The sequence below is a fragment of the Leucopleurus acutus genome (genome assembly GCF_964270905.1).
Source record: "Leucopleurus acutus genome assembly, chromosome: 7".
NCBI lineage: Eukaryota > Metazoa > Chordata > Mammalia > Artiodactyla > Delphinidae > Leucopleurus > Leucopleurus acutus.
In genome coordinates this window covers 28085298-28108019 of record NC_139150.1, presented here as the reverse complement: position 1 = coordinate 28108019, position 22722 = coordinate 28085298, and the positions used below count along the sequence as shown (strand labels likewise).

Genomic DNA, 22722 nt, shown 5'->3' with positions numbered 1-22722 from the left:
TTTTTTCTATTTGCCTTTTTGTGTTTTCTATTTTTTTATACAATGATCATATATAGTACTTGGAAAACTTAAAAGTTATTGCAACAAAAAAGCCAAGCTAAGTCTTCACTACAGACCTATGAGATGTAAGCACTACTGATCTCCCTTCCTTGATGATACTTAAGGCACAATTCCACAAGAATCGCCGGGCTTTGGGGTCCATGCCTGTGGTCGGTTCATCCTGTAATTAGAATAAAATAAGCCCTATTATGTGCTGGGAAAAAAAAAAATCAAAGATACGTTTGGTTTTAAATTCAGAAGCATCTCTGAAATAGCCTAAGTTTTAACTTACCATTCTATTTATTTCCTGATGGACCAAAGAACCAGACCTTACATACAAGAATATTTCATACTGTTTGCAACCAGTTCACTTTTACATGCATCACTGAAGTAGAAAACTCTAATTTTTTATGAAATGAAATTTCTCCAAATAAACAGAAAGGGAAGGGGAAAAGTCTTTTAGTTTCAACCATCTTTTCATGACTGATAAGTATATACTAAAAATTATTTTTGTCTGATACTGAAGTCAGTTTAAGGTTTGGGTAAAATTCCTTTTCTTTTCTTTTTTTTTAATTCTAGTTCACTCTGGCTTAGCCTGTTATACTGTACTTGCTAGTTTTAGAGAAACAAATCCAAATAGTCTGGATAACTTTAAAGCCTCAGCCCAAGGCTTCTTCCTGTAATAACTTCAGTGCTCTTCTCCTCTACAGAAGAAAAAGGGTCAAGGGCCACTGTCAGTCTGACCTTCTGTTTTCCATTTATCTGTATGTAAGGAACTATGACCCAGGTGCTGCCTTGGGGATCCTGAAGCTGTATCCACACTCTCAGTCTTCAGGGGATGAACACATAGATGGCATATAGTATGGTCCAGAGAAAGGTCAAATCACACACCCAGCCTCAGCTGCACCTGTTGGGCTTCTCCACGCTAGAGAAACAAGGTCTCTGGAGTATCTCCTCCTTTGGAGCATCTGAGGGCATGTCAGAGCCACCCCAATGTGTGTCAAGGAGAGGGGTGACAGAGCTTCCCTCTGGTTCTCTGAGGCTGCCCTGCTGTTCCTCATCGGGGGAGGGGGACTTGCCATTGCCAAGCCAGCCATGCACGGCCTGGACACCGAGGACTTTAGAAAAGAGGTGTCTTCCATTCAGGCCAGGACAAAGTTTCCCATTCACAGTCACACTCACCAGAAACACCACAGGAGGCCCGCCAATCAAAGCCATGGCCGTCGAGAGCTTGCGCTTGTTGCCTCCGCTATAGTCCCCAGCATATTTTTCTCCATACTTCACGAGGCCCAGTTTCCGAATTGCCCACTCACCAACCTAAGGGTGATAAAAAGCGTCTTGACCTTTGTTGGGTTTGGGAATTTTATCACGCTTTCTTACACTTGCATATGAAAACTCTTTCACTGAGTAGGACCAGATTCTATACAATCACGATCTGGCAAGTGTGGAGGAACCAGCAGCAGGGGGGCAGGGACTCGCGTGGGTGGGAGCAGCACTCCCTCTCTGTCCGCCGGTGTGAGGCAGTTCACCTATCCCTGTCCCACCGCCACCACGGCCTCCCACCCTGAAAGGAGCTGCGAAGAGCCAGCACTTCACATTGCTGCATCCACAAGGAAGAACAGCCTGAAGCCGATGGTCATATGTGAAGGTCACAGACGTAAGGTACACTGTTAGGACGCCAAGGGAGACAGGCTGGCTTTCTGGTGCCCACGGTACCTTGCCGACTTCTCTCTCCGGGACGCCTCTCAAGAGCGCAAAGAACTCCACGTGCTCTCTTCCAGTCAGCAGCTCTGTGATGGCATCGAACTGAGGGCAATAGCCCATGTTCTGATGTACTTCGTGGATGTTCGATAAGATACTGCAAAGAAAAACAAAACTGGTCAGGTTTTTAAGCATTTAGATACTCTGATCAGACCATCTTGCCTAATATTCCTATAAAGAGTGCTTGCGCATGACCAACACACCAGTGAGCACACCTGCTATAGCGTGAAGGGACAGCCTTTCTGCCCCCAGGATGCCAGCCCCTCCTGGAAGTCAGGGTTCTGGCCTATACCCTGCCCAGTCCTTGCACCTGGCTCCCCCAGCACCTCAATCTGCAGGCTCGGTCCCATTTCAGAATTCCCAAGTCCATCCCAGCTGTGGCACCATCTTTATCAACAGCCTGAGTCACACTATCCCGGGACTTTAACACTAAGTGTCCATCCCTGACTTGATTCTGTGGCCCAGTCATATGCACCATGTGCTCTGTTACTCCGTTCACGTCAGAGGAGGCTCAGCAACTCACTGTGACTTCCTCTGCTTTTTGCTGCCCATACATTGACTCGCACAGAACATGATCCAGACCCCCGGTCCCACTAAATGCTCAACCCAGGAATCCTCCTGGTTTTGAAGGGTGTTTTGATCACAGACCCTCTGAGAATCTGATGACAACAAAAAATATACCTACAGACACAATTTGACATATATTGGTGGGGGCAGTTTTTAGGCCCTATGAAGCCATTCTCGGGTTAAGGATCCCTAATGTAGGAGAAAGCTCAGTGTCACATCCGGGCTGACAGCTGCACTTCAGCCACCTCTGGACAACCACGAGTTTGGCCCATCAGCAGTATTCATTCCTCTCTGCATATAAATTAGTACTCCCAGATCCAGCCTTTTCCAGAACTATGATTGAGGCGCTCACAGACCCCGTGCCTGGACCTCACAGCTACACGGCCCACACCAGCTCTCAGAACCAGGCACTGTGACGAACCTTAGTTTGGGCCAGTTATTGCTGCCATTGCTGTGTGCCCCGGGAGCCTGGTACTAGGAACAAGACGGGGAAAGCAGGTGTGTAGCCTTAGGCCAACTATTCTAGAAATTCTGTTCTCTTAAACCTCCTTTACACTGCTACTGAAAAAACGTGTAAGATGCAGAGGAGAGCCATGAGTACATTAAGTTCCTTGCTCTTTTCAATTTTATTGGCTAACAGCCCCTTGTCCAGATTGTGAGTCACCACCCATTAGTACGTTGTGAAATATATTTAGCGGGTCACAGCCAGTATTTTTTAAATGGTGTGGTAGATAGCAGAATAAGAAATATCAAAGTGCACTGCAAGCAGGAAGAGTAGGTAATGTTTTACAAAACTTTTATTTAAGCTATATGCCTGTTTATGTGTTTTTGTGTATTTACTCAGTTGAGAGGTAAAATGTACTGATTTTGGTATTGTGGGTCATGATCAAAGAGTTTGAAAGCCACTGCCTTGTACCGTCTCTCCAATAGAAAAAGCCCAGAGAAGTCCCACATATTTCGAGTGCTCGAGTGTAACATTGCCCAACAGGACTCTAAAGGGTACTGTACCCCTTACGATCAGACTGCTTAGTGATCTGTGCACTCTCGGATAATAGCCCACGGTGACGCCAACAGTTGGCACACCCTTTAGCGAGGGCAGCTTAGCAAGTATATAGATAACCTTTTATCTTGTAGGAATTTTCCCTGAGGAAACAATCAAGATGGATACGAGGACACATTTAATGAAAAACAGAAACAAATGTCTAACAATAAGGAATTGGTGAAATAAACTATAGGTACCTGTACATAGATGCATTTTATGCAGCAAAATTTCTACATCTTAGAATACGTAACCAGTATATATTGTATTATATACAATAATACAGTCATTAACAACAAAAGAACTAATTTAAAAATCTAGATGTAGTATGATGTCAATTTTATAATATATTTATATGTGTACATAAAGTAAAGAGATTTGGGGTGATGGGAATGTCCTAAAATTGTATTGTGATAATGGTTGCACAATTCTGTAAATTGCCTAAAAGTCATTTGTTGTACTCTTAAAACAAGTGAATTGTACGGCATGTAAATCATACCTGAATAAAGCTGTTATAAAAAAAGAGTGAGACTAAAATGAGATGTAAATAGTAGCTATCTCCAGGTACTGGGATTATGGATGACTTTTATTTTCTTCTTTACAGTTTTACTATATTTCAACATTTTTAGAAACTATAGAGTACTGTTATAATCAGAAAAATAACAACATATTCATTTAAATAAAGTTTAAAAAAAGTCTGTGGCAAAACACAGACTTCTTTTCTCACCTGTTTTTGTTAAGAAAAGCATCTCCTCTGGTAACACTGGTATCTCCCGTTAACATCTTGAAAGTTGATGATTTCCCAGCCCCATTGACACCTAGAAGTCCAAAGCACTGAAAAAGATTGGGTAAGTTGTATAAGTAAACTACTAAAAATCTGAATATAAATGACCCTTATAAAATAGTCACCTCCGCTTCATTTTCATGTAACATGATCCTAAAACATCATTCTTAATGAAGAGTCAACTATTTTCTTGGTTTTAAGAAATCATATAGATATTTAAACATATGTTTTATAATGAAAGTGTGGGTGTATTTGTAAATATCATTTGAGTCGTCAGGTTAAGACCAAAGTTAATGTGTGAAAAACAGTAATGAAAGCCAACAAGTCAAATTTCACCATCTAATCTGGCTAAAGGGCATACAAGAATATACACATAAACAAGAAAGGAGAAAATCTATCTTTTAAAATCTATTTGAATTTCATTATCACCTGGAATGGATCAGAAAATCACATTTTGGATTGCATACTTTTCTTACATTGTCTGAGATTATCCAAAATTGCTGATATATGGGGCCCCCATCCTTTCAGTGACGGATTGCTCCACACAGATATAAATGGAGAAGCCTTTTAAAACCACTTTTAACCCCTTACAGACATTATTGTTTGATTGCAGTAGAGACAGTCTGAATTAATAGGGGCAAACACAAGGTAGACAAAGTGTCTTTACCTCACCAGGAGGAATGCCAATGCAAATCCTGTCGACAGCAGGTTTCCTCTTCCTTCTATATACCTGCAACAAACAAAATGCAAAAATTCATGAGCTGCAGTGACTCACAGCTGTCCCAGGCAACTGTGGAAGAGGGAATTATGACCTAAACACACCACAAAATAAGACTCGTCGATAAGACTAAGTCACACATGTGATGTGCTAAAGCCTTGGTCTGTCTCTGTGGCAACTGGCTTCTGAATGACCCTGAAGCTCAAAATACAAGTGAATTTCTTTTTATTTTTTAATCTAACGTCAGACTTTTAAAAAATATATTGGTCATTAATATTTATATAATTTTCATTTAATATGTAAAGACACTGTAGATATTTTAAAAACTAAATTTTACAGGGTAATAATTTGTTATCAAAACATTGCAAATATTGAACAGATTACAAAAAAGTGAATTTGTTGGGATTCTGGCACCTAGAAAGGGCTGAAACAGAGCCTCTTCTTAAGCAATGGAGATTTTTTTTTTTTTTTTTTTTTTTTTGCGTTACGCAGGCCTCTCACTGTGTGGCCTCTCCCGTTGCAGAGCACAGGCTCCGGACGCGCAGGCCCAGCAGCCATGGCTCACGGGCCCAGCCGCTCCGCGGCATGTGGGATCTTCCCGGACTGGGGCTCGAACCCGTGTCCCCTGCATCGGCAGGTGGACTCTCAACCACTGCGCCACCAGGGAAGCCCAGCAATGGAGATTTACCAGCTTTTTGGACCATGAAACTCAAAATCAATCATTATTCTATCAACTTCAGCTTTGCCTCGATACACAATATTAGATGTTTTAATATCTAATGCATAAATGTGTGAAAAACAAATATACTCAAGAATGAGAATTCACAGTATAATTATTTTCAGTACGATTTCTTTAATTAAGAAGTCCCCATGGTGTATTTTAAATAAAATTAAATTGACAGAAACTTGGTATAGATGCACATTTTAGGAAGCATGCTCTTTTTACTGAGTCAGCAAAATGCTAGTTTCCAACATATAAAGCTGAAAAAATTGAAGACAAGTTGTTATAGCCTGTCCTCATTGCCTCACCTTAGTCAGCTCCTTGACTTCCAAGATGTCATTCTGTCCTCCACCATCAAGAATTCTCTGTCTCTCCCTCCTCACATCTTCATCCTCATCATTCAGAGGAAGAAGCTTTGCCTTTACAGGTCTTAGGGGGAAAAAATTAAGAAACAAAACCAAATCAACTTTTCAAGTTATTTTCTAAGTCAAAGACCCAGTTTCTAAAGCAGTCCTGTAAAATCCATACTCCAGAGTTGTCGGCAGTGTTGGGGGCCGGGAGATGCCCACATTAGGAAAATCAGTTTGATTATCTGCTTTGAGTTCAAGTCAATCCAACCACCACCGGTGAGTATTTCCCTGTGTTCCTCCTCCGTGACCATCAACCAGGCGCTCTGTGAGTTCTGAGAGAAAGCTCACCTGGGCCTGATGAAGAATCGGTACTGGATCAACACAGTGATGAGGAAGAACACCACCCCTTCCACGGCCATGGCGAAGAGGTTTCGTCCCACCAAGTCCCAAGACAGCGGCGAGACAAAGCGATTCTCCCCTGGTAGACACAATGCAGAGATCCAGTCAGAATGGAGGCACCAGAGACCATGGCCCTTCCTCAAATTCAGGCCTACATTCCTGGAAATACCAATGTTTATGGCCCGTGGCCAGGAGGAAAAAATAAGGGAGTCACCACTTTCCAAATCTGATTTAGGGTAAGGTTTTGGGGAAACATACTGTGAAACAGTATCAATCAGAATTTCAGAGATAACATGTATTTGAACTGTAACTTCAGCTAAGAAATCTAATGTTTCCATTTTTTTAAGATTTATTTATTATTATTATTTTTATTTTTTTGGCTGCGTTGGGTCTTCATTGCTATGCACAGGCTATCTCTAGTTGTGGCGAGCAGGGGCTACTCTTTGTTGCAGTGCACGGGCTTCTCATTGCAGTGGCTTCTCGTTGCGGAGCACGTGCTCTAGGCGCATGGGCTTCAGTAGTTGCAGCACGCAGGCTCAGTAGTTGTGGTGCCCAGGCTTAGTTGCCCCACAGCATGTGGGATCTTCCTGGACCAGGCATCGAACCCGTGTCCCCTGCACTGGCAGCTGGATTCTTAACCACTGCACCACCAGGGAAGTCCCTAATGTTTCCATTTTAATGAGACATGCCAAAAATCCTTTGTAAAAAGGCAAACAATCCAGGGTAATTTTTAGGGTCAGTATTTTAACAAATTATAAGCTTCACTAAGAAAGATTAGAAAGCACGTTTAAAAGATGCCCCTTTCAATAGCATATGATGTAACCTGGTGACTCAACTCATCTGGTTTTATGTAAATATCCCTTAAAATCCTTATATATCTCCTTGTACCTCCAAGTTTAAAAGAAGTCCCTCTTCTATGCCCATCAAATAACATGGCCCATCTAACTATATGAGCCAGTCAATAAAGAACAGTAATGTGGCCACAGGAGAAATAAATTTAAAGACTCTAAATGTAGAAAGAGCTGCAGTAAATCACCTTTTTATAGACTGTGTAAAAGGTAATATATGACCCCATCTGCAGGTCCATGATTTTCCCAATAGAGCCAAAGTTTGCATCTTTCCTTCTGATTCTCTGGCCTGTATCTAATTCTCAAAGCTGTGGTCTGACTTTTCCAATGACTCTGGCAAACACCACCAGTGGTATCAGGCACTGGGTCCAAGCTTAAGCCACTATTTTCCTCACCTCCAAAATTACTGTCTCATCTTTCAGACAAATGGTTGTGTCACATGACCCATGACACAACCAGCTGTACCGACATGAGCCCTATCAGTGAAGTCCTGTGCCCAGTCACCACCCTCTTTCCAAAACAAAGGCCAAAGTACCAAAGCCCATGCAGACTGCCATCTCTATTAAAACATCCTACAGCCACTATTGTCACTCACCAAACCTTTCCAAGGCATCCGCCATTGCCTGGTTTTTCACCATGTCAATGAGCCCCCGTCCCAGGCAAAAATGTGGGAAGATCAAGAACACCGACTTCAGGATATCATTGATGTTATTCAGCTTCTAAAAAAAATAAGACAGAGAGAGACTGTCTTTCGTGATTCAGGGTAAAAATTTACCAAAGTCTAAAATATGGAAGTGAAAAAAAAATTTGATTCCCTGAGGTCAAACTGAACCTTTGAATTCAGATACCAATAAACAGCAGTAGCCACAGAGGATGATATATAATGTAATAAAATTTTGCTCTTTAGAAAATCTGGAATAATGCTATGAGCATGGGAGAAATATGAGCAAAGTTTAGAAACATGATTATATTTAATCAGAAGCTAATCCATCATAAGGTATTTGCTTAGCATTTTGAAAGCAAATTGCTCATGTCTGGGTCAATACTTCAGTTTCAGGATTTTGTTGGAGTTTAAAAAATTCTTCTCGAATACATCAATCCAGCAGTGGCCAAATACCCAACAACTGAGTAAGTTGCTATGTGCTGGATGCACTGTGGCAGGGCACAGGAGAGGCAGAGATTAATAAGAAACAGTCTAGTCTCTACTCCGAGGAAAAGAAACATGGAAACAGGAAATTACTACATACTCGGATGTGTTGTACTGGAGGCATGAACTGTGTGGGCTTTGGGAGCACAGGGAAGACAGAGCACCTCCCATAAGGTAGGTAAGGAAAGCTTCACATTCAAGCTCAGTCATGAAGGGTTAGTGAGATACTACCCGATTCTGTGACAGAGGAGTCATAGAATTGGGTAGTATCGCACACTGTTGGTGAAGAGCTCCAGCGCCAAAGTGCCACACTGCCATGGACGCCCATGAAGAGGTTCACGCGAATAAAGACCATGTCGGCTGTGCTGGGGATCTTGAACCAGGCCTACAGGAGTATGGAAGGTTAAAGGGACCACTCAGCCAAAGCTTACCATGTCTTGGGAAAGAGTGTGGTGGGAACTGTCAAGGAAGGGTTGTACACCTCTGAAAGGCTTTGTGGGCTAAGTTAAGATGTCTGGATGAAGGCAATGACAACAAGAATGGACACGGAACCTTGTTTAAGAGATCTGTAATGGGAGGAACTGGCAAGGTAACCAACTGAATGTGGGAAATAAGCAAAAGCAAAGCATATAAAATGGCTCTAACATTGCCCCAGCTGGGGTGACTGGGTGGATGGTAATGCCATCCAGCATGACAGGAATGGCAAGAGAAATACTGGGTTCTGAGGGGAAGATGATTTAGGACATGGCCAGTCTGGGGTGTCCTTCAGTTAATCTAAACGGAGCCATCCACTGGGCAAGAGAGAACATGAGAATAGAGTTCAAAAGGGGAGTCGGGGCTAAAGGTACGCATGGACGTGAGAGAGAACAACACGAGGCACTGAGAGGTGGTGGTGAAATCTTCCAGCATGAATGCCATCACCCAGAGAGAGCATCGGAAGTGGGAAACAAGATGCCAGAGAACTGAATGCTGGGGAAAGCAACATTTAAACAGAAAGGAGTATACAAGAACTTGTCAAAGGAAACAGAAAAATGTGATCAGAGACATATAAGGAAGAGGGTAAGCGAGAGATGGTATGCAAACCCAGGAAAGACAGACAGACTCTGCAAAAGGACAGAGTGGTCCATGGTGTCAACATCGCAGGCAGGCAGAATAAGATCATGACTAAACACTATGCTCATCCCAGCATCTCTTTCTGCAGAACTCACATTGTTGGTGAAGAGCTCCAGCACAAAAGTGGCCACGCTGCCATTGATGCCGATGAAGAGGTTCACGCTGGTGAGGACCACGTAGGCTGTGCTGGGGATCTTGAACACGAAGGAGGCTGGGTACATGAGAGGTGTGATGGACCACCTGGCGAGGAACAAAAACACATGTCCACTGGATGTCCCCTGCCTTCCCCCTGACATCTGATACCATATGCCCCATCCAGAGGTGCCTTACCCATACAGCAACAGTAGAAGGGCGAGCACAGGCAGGTTGGTGGAGGACACATAGGACTTCTGCTGGAAGCAGATGAAGATGATGATGACCAGCGTGGCAGGGACCACATAGTTGCACTAAAAGTGAAACGAGGAAATCAAGGTCACCCCTAAGTCAAAGATACAACACGTCTCAAGTCTTCATCATCATCAGACAAGAAAGGGCAGATAAACATATTGAAGAAGAACTTTGAATTAATGAAGCCACAAGAACTATTAATCAAAATACTGGACGATACGTGTTGACAAGCATTTTACCCCCGGCTGATTTTATAAACTACACGTCCTTTCCGTCTTTCCAACAGATAAGCCAAGGTGCCACGCTCAGTAAACTTACTGAACGATGGGTTCCCAGTCAGAGTAGTTTCAATTTCACAGGTAGCAAGTAAGCTGCCGTTATGCTTCCCGAAGACGACTGTGTCTGTTTCATCATTAATGCTGTATTATAGTCTGCCCAAGTTCAAGCTCACTTGTGATCTATTTATGAGGTAAGCACTCATAACATGAATGTCAGAACTGTTTCATCACATTGAGACTAATTTTAAAGTGTGTCCTGACAGTGTCTCAAGCATTAAAATGCAGAAATAAAGACTTGACCACAGGACAGTTACGGGAATTCATAGCTGGCAGAGCAGAGCAGAGGCAGGGAGGTGGTAGTGGGCTTGTCAGCTGTTACAAGTATTTGTAGCTTCAGACCACAGGGCTCTCCATCTCAGTCCCATCCTACTCAAATGTGCTTTTCAAACAACTTAGATGAAGACATGCTTATAGCAAATTTCAGAGGTTCTAAAGCAGTGAGGGACAGATAATACACAGGAAGATAAGTGGTATTCCTGAGTCAGGGACTTGATCTTTTCATCTCTGAATCTGCAATGCCTGGCAGAGTCAGACACATAGTGAGCAGTCAGTATGTACGTGCTCACTCAATAAAGCAATTACTGGATCAAGATAAAACCAAAACAAATGGCCACTACATAAAATTCAGTTTAACGGGGATTAATATAAAATTTTATATATGTTTTTAACAACCTTTATATTTATATACAAAGCTACAGATAAAGTTTGATATATATATATATCAAGTTTTAGATTCATATATAAATATAAAGGTTCAAAAAAGTCAATTGCATTAGTATACAGTGAAAGAGACCCCATAAAAAATACCTGTGAAACAGTTCACTGCCAAGTTGCCAACAAGACAGTGCTGCTTCCAAGATGAAATACCCTTGGGCTGAGTAATAGGAATATGGGATAAAGATCAACTCCCTCTAGACTCATAAACATTCAGACCACAGCCTGAATATAATGTTAATTCTGGGCTTTGCTTTTCGAATGGCTCATTAACAATATGGAGCATGGCCACAGAGAGGCAATCAGGTCAGAACAATGACAAGTCTGAGAGGCTTGCTATAATCAACACAGACATCATCATCATTACTCACATTTGTACAGTGATTTAGAGATTACAAAGTACGTTCTCATATATCATCTTATCTGGGGAAGGCTTAGGATAAATGACAGGTGTCTTCAAATATCTGAGGGGCTGTCTAGTGGGAGAAGAATTAAGTTTCATCTGTGTGGCCTACAAATTAATGGACCTCACAGGGAGATACATTTCAACTCTACTTTATAAAAATTAGAACTTCAGAATTCTTTGAAGTCCTCCATATTGGTCCAAATAGAAGCACTATATTACAGCTGGCATGAAAACAGATTTGCAATGGATGGATAAGCTTCCAGTAAAACATATAAAGTTTTCAAATGACAGACTGAGTTCCTGGTAAGACAAGGCACACCCTGACTCTGGAGGTTAAAGCACTATCAGACAAGTTAGAGGCACTGGCTTTGAGTTTTGACTAAGTCTTCCACCTCAGTTTCTTTGAAAAGGTGTCACTGACGGAATGAGGTGGTGGTGGTATGAACTGCAGTCCATGTGGACAGATTTCCTCTGGTGTGAGATCAGCCCTGGGCTTAAGGCTGTGTTTGGTCACATGAAAGTGTACAACTGTGCCTGCCTTTTCCTCTTTTGTACCTTTTGGACTAGCTAGAACATCTCCTGCTGATGGCCAGGAGCTCTTTCGTCCATCCAACCCAGAGCCCTGATGGAGATTTATATAGCAGCAGCAGACCGGCATTCTTACCATGTCCCAGACAAAATTGGAGAGCCAGTAGATGACAGGCTTCACTCCACTGATGAACTGCAGGTGCTTCGCTTTGCTGACCCGCTCCTGGATCAGGAACACGACAAAGCTGGCCGGGACGAAGGACATCGCAAAGATGACACAGATGGACACAAGGACATCCACTGATGTGGTCATCCTGAAAAAGACAGACAGTGCAGCTGAGGACTCAATCAGGGACACATACACACATATATTTGAAGCATAGCCCAGGGAAAAAAAATCTCTTCACCACATATATTTTATTCAGGGTTAAAGATGATTATTTTCAAGAAAAAAAAACAAAACTTGATAATTCAGATGCAAAACCGATTCTACTGAGGTCAAAAGGGTCTACTGCCAAAATGAAACTATTAAAGGAAGTCTAAGAGTGGCCTAACGGCATTCACTTTGTTCCACTATTCTTGACCTTCTATGAGCAGCAAGTTGTAAATTTTCACACATAAGGGAGTAGTGTAGCTTGAAAACTTAATAAAGGAGAAATATTAGTGTGAAACTATTCAAACAACAATTTCTGGCTGTAAATAAGTTTGACAACAAAAGCTCGTGGCATATCAACCTGACACGTACAAAAATTCCATCAGATCCTTATTATAAGAATAGTCTTGTAAGTCCATTAAATGGGGTATAATATCAACTATTTCTCTGCATAAACGTTATATAAGCTTGGTATAAAGAGCGTAGTGACATATATTGATATTCTATATGAGTGAAGCAGAAGTAATAACTGTGCCATGCTCCACATACAGAAAAGGAACCTAATGTGTGTTGAATATCAACCATGTGTTGAAGGCCGGACTTGGCAATTTACATGAATTGCCTCACTTAATACCATACATCTGGAAAGTTTAGAAACCAGATTCAAACCCAGATCTCTATGATTTCAAAGGCTATACACTCTGAACTAGATTATACTGGTTTTAACTTCACACTCACACACACACACACACACACTCAAGGAATTAAACACAAGCCGACAAAAGCATGTTTCGCCAAGTTTAAAAATAGTGATTTCAAAACAAATGAAACTGATTTTTTTATTAAACACTGTGTTAAGGGTGAGTTAAAACATTTTAGAATTATATTAACAATTTAACTTACTTTATGTGAATTCAGTAAATGTAATAATGTCTTTAATATATCAGAGTCATGTATCTTCTGCAATTTAATCCCTGCCCAGCCAATTCATAAACTGATCATTTTCTGTCCAGAGCCTGTACCAACCCAAACACACCATAATGAACCTGTTTCCCCAGCTGTTACTCTACAACCAGCTTTGTACTTCCTTCCCCTGCTCCATGATTCCCCCAAACACCCTCTCCCTCTCCCGATTCAGACACAGTGGTACTTACAGAGCCACTTCCGAGAGCTGCTGCTTGGTGAGGTTCAGGGGGTGATTGAAGGCAGTAATCCCATACTCGCTAGGGTTCTCTCCCTTCTGCAGGTTGGCCCGGAGAATAGCATTGTTGATGACATTCAAGAAAGAGCTGATGGCGTGCCAGCCCTTGTTGTTGAACCACACCTGAAATAAAACACACCAGGTGCAAGGTACTGCTCCCAAACCCTGCTCCCGGAGGTAGGTGCACACACACAAAACATGCATGTGCACTCCAGAAATTCCAGTCATACCACGAGACAAAACATGATCAGAGAACATGGCAAAGAGGTAACAGCAGCCAGGGTGTGCTCAGCACTGACCGTGTGGCCAGGCACTGTGCTATCTTTAACTCATTTAACCCTCACCATAGCTTTGAGGTAGCCACGATTACTGCCCGCATTTTATAGATTAGGAAACTGAGGCTTAAATAGGTTAAGTAACTCGGTCAGGTTCATACTGGTTCCCCTGGTGTGAATGGTGGCAAAGCAAGTTCTCTTCATCATCATATTGTAAAATTCAGAGATATTTCTGTCATGAATCAATGTTACCATGAGCTGAAAGTACTTCGGGGGAACATAGGGATTATTGTTCATCAAAAAGCTATTGGAGGGAATTCCCTGGTCCAGTGGTTAGGACTCGGTGCTATCACTGCCCTGGGACCGGGGTCAATCCCTGGTTGGGTAACTAAGATCCCTCAAGCACCAATGAGTGGCCAAAAAAAAAACCAAAAAAAAAAGCTATTGGAACAAAGGCTTTACCTTGACGGTATTTTTCGTGTCCAGTCCTGTCATGAACCTTCCCAAGCTGCTGAGAAATCGATCTGCAGAACTGTCCTGTGAATGACAGAAAGCTGCCTCAGTGTGATGGTCCACAGGGGAGGGCAACAGGAAGTCTGGGGTCTGTGCACAACGGGACAACCTTGGGAAGGGCAACACTGCCCCTGCGTTGTTCATTGAAATGAACCTTGAAGCCACTGAGTAACTGGCTCCTGAGAAACAAGGGACCAGATTTCTAAAGCAGCGCTGTTGCCATGAGCCACAGGTCTTAAAGGAACCAGAGGGAAACGCTGTGACTCAAAGTCCCAAGATGTAGATGTCTGGCTGAGGATTCTTTACCGCGCTCCCTTGACATCCTCCTAAGACCCAGAACTACACTCAGTATGCAGATGCATCAGACCCCGTGGGGTCTGTGCCTCAAGGGCAGAGATTCAGACTCTAAGACAATCCCTGCCGTCTGTGACCCTAGAGGCCATATCACCTGACCCCCCACCCCCAGCCAATTCAAATTTAGAAATGGGGAACTTGAGATACAGATAAATGAAGTGAATGCTTATTAGGTGCTAAAACTAGCTGCCAGCTTAAAGAAAATGATTCATTTCCTGTTTAGCCAGAGATTGTTTCAGAAAAGTATGTTTGATGCCCAGTTTATTTATCCACTGGCTATGCTTAAGTTACTGAGAGATTTAAAATCTCTGCATTTGTTTTTGATCTGCACTTTCAGATAGTAAATAACATACTGAGTAGCTCAGTCTTGGCTGGCCCAAGATCACTAAGTGCCCAGTGATGGCTTTGTATTTGAAAGTCTTAAACAATAAGCTGAAAGGTGATCATCTACCTGCCAACTACTCCCATGTACTAGCAACTCATTTTCTCTCTGACATGTCTTGGGATGGATACTGTACCTTGGCCACCTTCAAGTGTTTCTTCATTTGCTTGATGGCATCATTAACTGCTTCACTCGGAGGAAGTGTTTGAGAATTACTGGCACCCAGGGAAAATCCACCGTACCTAAAAGAACAGCCTGATATTAAAACACAGGCGGTGTGGGGTCCAATAACATTCAGCAGCAGACGCCACCGAAGTATGTAATGCTTCATTTAGATGAACTGCCTGTTCAAAGTAGGACCCAAGTAAGACTCAGAGAAAGTTTCACCTTGGCCTCCTCTAATGGACTCTGGTAATCTCTTAACTCTTCTATCTCCTGCCCAAGTGGGAGGGCCCTGGGTCTGATTATACATAGAGTGAGACATCTGAGATGTTGAGGAAAGAATGCTCATTCATCTCACAGACGCTCCTCCCACCCCTGGTGGCTCAGGCCTGAACTTGGATCTCCAGGCAAGCAGATGGGAAGTTAGGATGAGCAGTGAAGACACTGACCAGAGAGGCCTGAAAGGGTTTAGAGACAGGCCATGGCTCTTTCATAGCAGGAGAACCATGAAAGGTCCTGATTCCACCCTGCTCAGTTACTCAGTAAGTCCTGGCTCTTGGAGAAAAGGCAAAGAAGGAAGATGGGAGGCAGGGACAAAGCCAAGTTTTGAGGCAGCCATATAAGGTATCTCATTTCTCATGAGAACTGATGGACTTCAAGGATCCTTCCTTCTTTTCTTCCCCAGTCCCATCTGCTCCTTCAAAACTTAGAGGGATATGGGCAGGGGTGGAGGTGTAGGGTGGGTCGGAGACAGCCTGACTGCAGCAGAGGAGAGAATGATTCTTGCTATGCTGATGGGACTCTGGTTTTATTTTCTAATAGAAACATTGTTATTTAAAAAAAAAACTCAGAAGCGGATTCCCTGGTGGTGCAGTGGTTGAGAGTCCGCCTGCCGATGCAGGGGACACGGGTTCGTGCCCCGGTCCGGGAAGATCCCACATGCCGCGGAGCGGCTAAGCCCATGAGCCATGGCCACTGAGCCTGCACATCTGGAGCCTGTGCTCCGCAACGGGAGAGGCCACAACAGTGAGAGGCCTGCGTACCGCAAAAAAAAAAAAAAAACTCAGAGGGATAAATGAGTTGAAATACAATGAACATAGACGGTTTTGATGCCTCTTATTTCATCTAAGACCTCCTTGGTTATGCCAATGACCTGAAAAATTGTCCTTGAGTCACTAGGACTCCTAGGAATTTGATTTGGTAAGTTTAACTAGCATAGGTTTTCCCTCAAAACATCATGCTTCCTGTCAAGTCCCTAGAGACCCACAAGGAACTTCTAAAATCTCCTCAAGGACATCAGTGTACCAAATATTCCAAAGGCCTCTGAAGTGGCAGCTGGGCACTGAGCAGAAATGCTAATGGAAAAACAATCCCTAAACTAACATCTTCCCGGGATCCAAGAAAACTGCATCAAATTCATCCTCCTGAACTTTAGGAGTCAAAGAAAATGAAAAGAAGGCACAGCGAGGTCAACTTACCTAAACTCATTCACCCAAATCTTGTTCTTTAAGCTGCAGAAGGCCAAAGACAAAGAAACCAGAAATCAGTCCAAAGAAACATTGACCCTATTCCTGATGATGCGAAAGGAGTAAATATCTACTTGAGGATACAACGAAGGGACAGAAATAACCCTACGGTCGGGCTGCTGCTGTAGGGTCTTGCCAATGGAAAGAAGTCCTAATCAGCATGTGTTTTCTTCTCCCCATATTAAAACCTTATGATTTATATGAAGGTCATGCCTTATATTAAAAACAACTCAAAAATCAACAGAGGTGATCAAACTAGAAACTTTTTTAAATTCAAAATAATAGGTCAATTATGGATGACATATGGAGAGGTTATGCCTCTTTCTTGAAAACTCACAGTAACTGTCATTCAAGCATACCCTTGTCATTAAAAGTCACTAGAACTCCTAACTTAGGGGCCCAACTAACCAAGCTGATAGGAAGGGAACTAGAACAAACATTTTCTGAGCATCAGCTAAATACAGCAGTCCCCATTTATCTGGAGGGGATACATTCCAAGACCCCAGCGGATGCCTGAAACCATGGATAATACCAACCCCTACATATACTATGTTTTTTCCTATGTCTCCTGTTAATTTCTTTGAAGGTCAATAGGGCCACTATTATGTAAAATAAGGGTTACATGAACACAAGTACTGTAATACAGTGACAGTCAATCTGATAACCAAGAGGGCGTGTGCAGGTAGCATTTGTGGCACGGATATGCTGGACAAAGGGACGATTCCCATCCCAGGCCCCAGGAAGCTATATGGCTCTTGCAAGGCTCTACAGCCAAGACAGGCCGTTAAGTTGGGCCAGGGCTCTCTTTATAATGCCGTGTATTATCATTCATTCCATCCATGAGAGGTACTTCACATGTATCGTTTCATTTAATCCTCGTGACAAACTAATAAGAGCAACATTATTATCACATTTTATACAACCTAAGGCTTTAATAGGATAACTGGCTGCCCGTGGTCAAAAACGCTAATAAGCAGCAGTTAGAATGTGAATCCAGATTTATTTTCATCCTGGAACCATGCAACCTCAGTCTTGAAGCTGAATGTTCATAATATAATACTTCCCATCATCTTTTCTAGTTTGAAAGAATATCCTAAACTTCCAAAAGACAACATCAGGTCAAAATGTGATGTTCCCCCCACTACACAATCTACTATTTTTTTTGGCTTTTCCTTCCTCTGAGCAGTAATGATTAAGCAGGCGCCAAGTTGAGTAAATAATGACCTTTTGGCTATGATCTGCACATATGTCTTCACCAGATAATCCGAAATGTTTCTTCCCGTCAGGTTCTGAAGGATGTCCGCAGTGTTCTGTTTTCTCTGTTATCACAGAAAAACCAAGTGCATGTGTCTTTATGGACCAGAATTGGAATAGAAAACAAATCAAGGACAACAATGACACATGTCCCTCAAACATGTACCACAGTGTGACCAGACTCTGCCCACAGGGCCCAGGCTCTGCCATCAGCCAGCCACCAAGGTCTGATCCATTCTGCTCTCAGCAGGGCCATTATGGCAAGCCAAGGAGAGCCCCAGAAAATTATTCTGAACAACTAAGCGTTAGACCGTGAAGTATCATTCTTTATGGTTACAAAAGGTTTTCAGGGAGCAGCACCGTTGACTATGCCTAGCAAATTCTTTTGTTCATTGGAGTTATACTGATGAAGAGATGAGCTCTTATTTTAAAGAAACGTAATCAGGAAGGACTGCTTTAAGTTTTCAACACCATTTGAAATTCCTTCTCCTCACCCTGCAACCTGGATGCTGATAAGGCAGCAGAGAGACATCAAAAGCAAGCCTCTTCCTGAAATCATTCTCAGAAAAAATGGCTCACAACTGTTTCCCACGCTCAGAGTCTCAGAGGATGTCAGAGTTGTAAGACCCACAGAAGTTTTATGGGCGAGCCTCCCTAATTCAGTGGTGAGGAAACAGGCCCAGGGACTCAGCGTGACCTGTCCAAGGTCACCAGCTCATCTGTGGCAGAGGCAGAGATGAAGCTGGGCTTGTCACAGTCTGTCCCGTGACACCACCACTGGGGGAGAGTCCACAGTGTGCCTTCCACAGCTCATTGATCCAGAGTGTCGTATTCTGGTTGGACCTCGAACCAGTAAGGAAACTAGGCTGACTTCAAAAGAGAGAAGCAGGCTAAGCTCCCTCAGATACAAGAACAATGTGCTCCAAGGCCCCTCCTCTCAAAACTCACATGCTTTTCCCTATGACAAGAATCAAGACTGAAAGAGACCCTCCTGACACGGCAGGTCACCCATTCCTTCTCTCCAAGCCCACCCTGCACCCCACCTGAAGGGTCATACCCTGAAAGTGACTCACTTGTGGAGGAGGCAGCCCCCCAGCCCCCAGGGGACACACGGGCAGCATCTTCTTGATTCTGTCGCTGCTACACTGGCAGGCGGGGGAGGGGTTCTCCATCGTCCAGTTCCCGTTTCGGAAGAGCTCTGTGATGGTCTGGGGGACGGGGGTGGTGCTCCACTCCTCCTCCCCCACCGAGCAGGGCATGTCTCTGCAAAGGGATGTCAACGGTAGGATCACCCAAGAGGGCCTGGCCTCTCCTGTTGCCTCAGAGCACAGGACCAATCAATAACAACTGCAAACATGCATCTATCCTCTCATCACTTGGTTATTTGATTCGCCCCACAGACTTGTAAGCTACAAACTCATTTACAGTGAAGGATGATGGAACACAAAGAGGGCCTAAATTCTCATATACTGAACTCAAGTCAATCCAATCACCAGCATTCAATCACTCACCCATGTGTTCACTCAACACTCACTGAGCATCTACTATGTGCCAGACACTGTCCTGCATATTTGAGAATTTGGGGTGAGAAGACAAAGACAAATATAACCTTCATGGAGGTTGTATTCCCAGGAAAGAGTTCGATAACAAACAATTAAACACTTCAGCCAAAACCTAAATGTTGGGAGAGAACAAGCTAGGCAGGGATTCAGGGGGAAAATATTACAAGCAGAAGCAACAGAGCACAGGTGAAAAGGTCCCGAGTGTTCTACGTTTAAGGAAAAACAGGAATGCAGTGGGGCTGGAACGTGATGAGCTGCGAGGGAGAGTGATGGGAGATGAGGAGAGGGAGGCGGGAGCCACAGGACACAGGCCTGCGAGGAGTCTGCATTTTATGCTCAACGTGCTGAAACCTGGTGGAGAGTGTCAGGATGCACTTTATGTTTCAAAACGAGTAGAGAATTGGGAGGGGCACAGTTAGTAGGGGTCAGAGTTGTTGGTACGGTACATGAAGAGCTAGGCTGTTTGCAAGCATCCCAGGTAACTAAAGACAGGCCTTTATGTCTGACTTGAGCTCTGAATTACTGTGATACCATCAGTGAGTCACTTGCCCTCTCAGGGCCTATTTTCTCCACTAGTGAAACAAAAGTATGAAATGACTTGTCTCAATAAGTCACATTTCAACAAGGCATTTCTAACATCCCTTCCCTTTCAAAACTCTACAATTTGAAGCAGAGCCACAGTCTAGGTGATTCTTCTATCAAATGAACAGTTTTGTGGATTGCCCTCTAGTTCTCTCTTTAAAGCACCTGGACTAAATGGAAAAGTCAGACTAAGATGGTGCCGTCCTGAAGCTCACGCTCTAAAACCTTCACAAGATCACTGGCTGAGATCAGTTCCACTACTTTCTGAAAAACCTAGAAGTCTCCACAGTGGGGCCCTTACATCAGACGGACCCCAGTACACGTCAGTGGGTGCTCTGCCCCCAGGCTGCGAGCCTGTGAGGTCAGGCCTGCACCTCTCAATGCAGGCCTGGCTCCTACAGATCCTTCCTTGGCTGGCGTCCATCTATGAGTCCATACTGTTGAGCTGGCATGTGATGAGTCCACCTACCTGCGTTATTACCTCATCTCACTCTCCTCTCTCGCCTACAGAGAACTTCCAAGTGGAATCTCATCAAAAGTCCTGTGAAATCTCAGACCGTCTCCACCTTGGTCACCTTGTGTTTTAGGAACTGATACTGTCAGGATTGATCACTTAGCAAGTATTAAGTACTAACAAATGTTCAGTAAGCACTCAATTGATAAGAGCTGACAAGCACATAATGGCTATCCATTTAGCAATCTGTTCTGAAACCTTGCACACACAGGCGGTGTCTGTCTCCTGCAGGCTCACTATCTTCCCTTTAAAACCTGGAATTCAAGTTAGGTCTTCTCCAATCTATCCACACCTTCCCACACTCTCCATAATTCCTCAGTCTGTGGTTAACAACCTACCTGAGCCTGGAAACTTGAACCTGCCTCTACCATCACTGGGTTCTCTCAGAAGCACCTCACCTCTGTTCACTGTCTTTACTCACAAAGATCTCTGGCCATGCCTTCCTCCCATATACACTTAGAGTCGTATGGGTGTTTCACTGAATTTATTTATACACTGCCTACTTTTTTTTAAAGGACTTTGAAGGAGAATATGATAAAAATACGCAACTCTGAAAGAAGAAAATGTCCATTTTTATAAAAACAATGCCATCTTTTCAGGCTTTTAGAGTGAAGAAGCTGATAAACAAAACTGCAAATTATACATAATGGGAGTCTGTCTCTGCACTTAGGTATAGGAGCTGGAGAAAAGGGATCAGTATAAAGTACTATTTAAATTAAATATTCATTTCTAAAGCAGTAAACAAACGTCTATAGTCATTTGCCTGGCAAGATGCTAGAAGACTCTCCTAGTTTGTTATGTTTGTTCCTAGGTGGTCTGATTAAATCTCTATATTAACTTTTTTAAAATAAAAAATGTTTCAAAGGGCAAATGATGGTAGTCACCATGTGGCATACAAATGATAAAAGCAGTGTAGAGATCAAAGCAGGTGACAAGCACAAGAAGCCAGCCGTGGCGGGGCTCACAGCTCAAGGGGCACTCACGGGATTGGGTTTCCTTCCATACATCGGGTCCCGAAGCCAGGCTTTCCGGTGAGAGCGCTCAAGAGTTCCTGCGTGCTCACGTCCTCAGGAGCATCATTACTGTAGGTACATGAGAGGCAGCCAGCTCAGCAATTCATTAAAACCATGAATCGGGAGGAGGAAGGCGACTGTTTTTTAATTAAACACTTTATTAAGTACTTCCTGTGTGCCAAACTCTTGAAACAGAAATGAATAAAACACAGAACCCACCCACAAGGAACTCAGCCTCTGGCCATATATTTGTTATCAAGGTAACATACAGCACTCCAAAGTGGAGCTTGTGTAAGTAAGTTATATGTATAGAGATGTGCACACGCATGTGTACACACCCACCCACATATATACACACATTTACGTATATATTTTAATGTGAAGTACATGAATTCATTAAAGATCAGTATTTCAAAAGTACTTTCACAATTATCCATTAGGCATAGACCACAGGGATTTTCTAGGAAAGGGCAGGCTGATTTTATGGGCTGAATGTTTGCACGGACAACTGGAAAACACAAACAATGATGAGTACAGGTTACAAACACAAAACAAGCCCATGTGTTCCACAGCCCTGGGCAATACAAGGTCAGCAGCTTGGAAAGGAAAGAAGAAAGTAAACCTTCACTAAATAGGAAGGAAGCATGGGATTAGACAAAAAGAGACTGAGTCACATGTTATATTATATATATATATATTTTTTCTTTAAAGCTTCCCTTTGACATCACTGACACGCTTCCCCAATCAAAAGATCTACAAATACTATGGGACTGAGGAAAACTCCTGTATAACGTGATGCAGAAATTCCTTTGTCCTTTTGTTTGAAGCGTTGGATTGTTACAGAGTAGCTGGCATTTTGGTCTGAAAAACAAACACTAGCTAGCTATTATCTATAAGCTAAAAGACTAAATAATAAATACACGAATTGCATCATGCAGAAAACAAGAACCTGGAGGTGCGAGGCTCTGAGTGTATGGAAGCCATGTGTTCAACTACAGAATAAAGACATAGCTATGAAAATCCAAATATATTATAGCTCAATCATAGATTTTTTTGCAAGGGCAGATTACTTACATAAAACACATATGTTCCTCACAACAGCGTATAAAGAGGAATGGAGTTTAAATGCGGTAACAGGACTGGCCTGTTAGT

General features: G+C 43.0%; 1 protein-coding gene across 3 annotated transcripts in view; it reads right to left on the bottom strand.

Moving 5' to 3' along the window:
• Nucleotides 1–22722, bottom strand: part of ABCA1 (ATP binding cassette subfamily A member 1) — a 137044-nt gene that overhangs the window by 5583 nt on the left and 108739 nt on the right. For all 3 annotated transcript variants that reach the window (XM_082842123.1, XM_082842122.1, XM_082842124.1), the window contains exons 30-47: nt 21541–21639; nt 18973–19162; nt 17870–17964; nt 16598–16630; nt 15094–15199; nt 14171–14245; nt 13387–13556; nt 11996–12173; nt 9817–9932; nt 9582–9726; nt 7822–7945; nt 6328–6457; nt 5938–6058; nt 4858–4920; nt 4134–4240; nt 1756–1897; nt 1222–1356; nt 117–220 (exon numbers count right to left, since the gene is read on the bottom strand). In XM_082842123.1, coding sequence (XP_082698249.1) covers nt 117–220; nt 1222–1356; nt 1756–1897; nt 4134–4240; nt 4858–4920; nt 5938–6058; nt 6328–6457; nt 7822–7945; nt 9582–9726; nt 9817–9932; nt 11996–12173; nt 13387–13556; nt 14171–14245; nt 15094–15199; nt 16598–16630; nt 17870–17964; nt 18973–19162; nt 21541–21639 — 2133 coding nt within the window. The remainder of the gene's footprint in view (nt 1–116; nt 221–1221; nt 1357–1755; nt 1898–4133; nt 4241–4857; nt 4921–5937; nt 6059–6327; nt 6458–7821; nt 7946–9581; nt 9727–9816; nt 9933–11995; nt 12174–13386; nt 13557–14170; nt 14246–15093; nt 15200–16597; nt 16631–17869; nt 17965–18972; nt 19163–21540; nt 21640–22722) is intronic.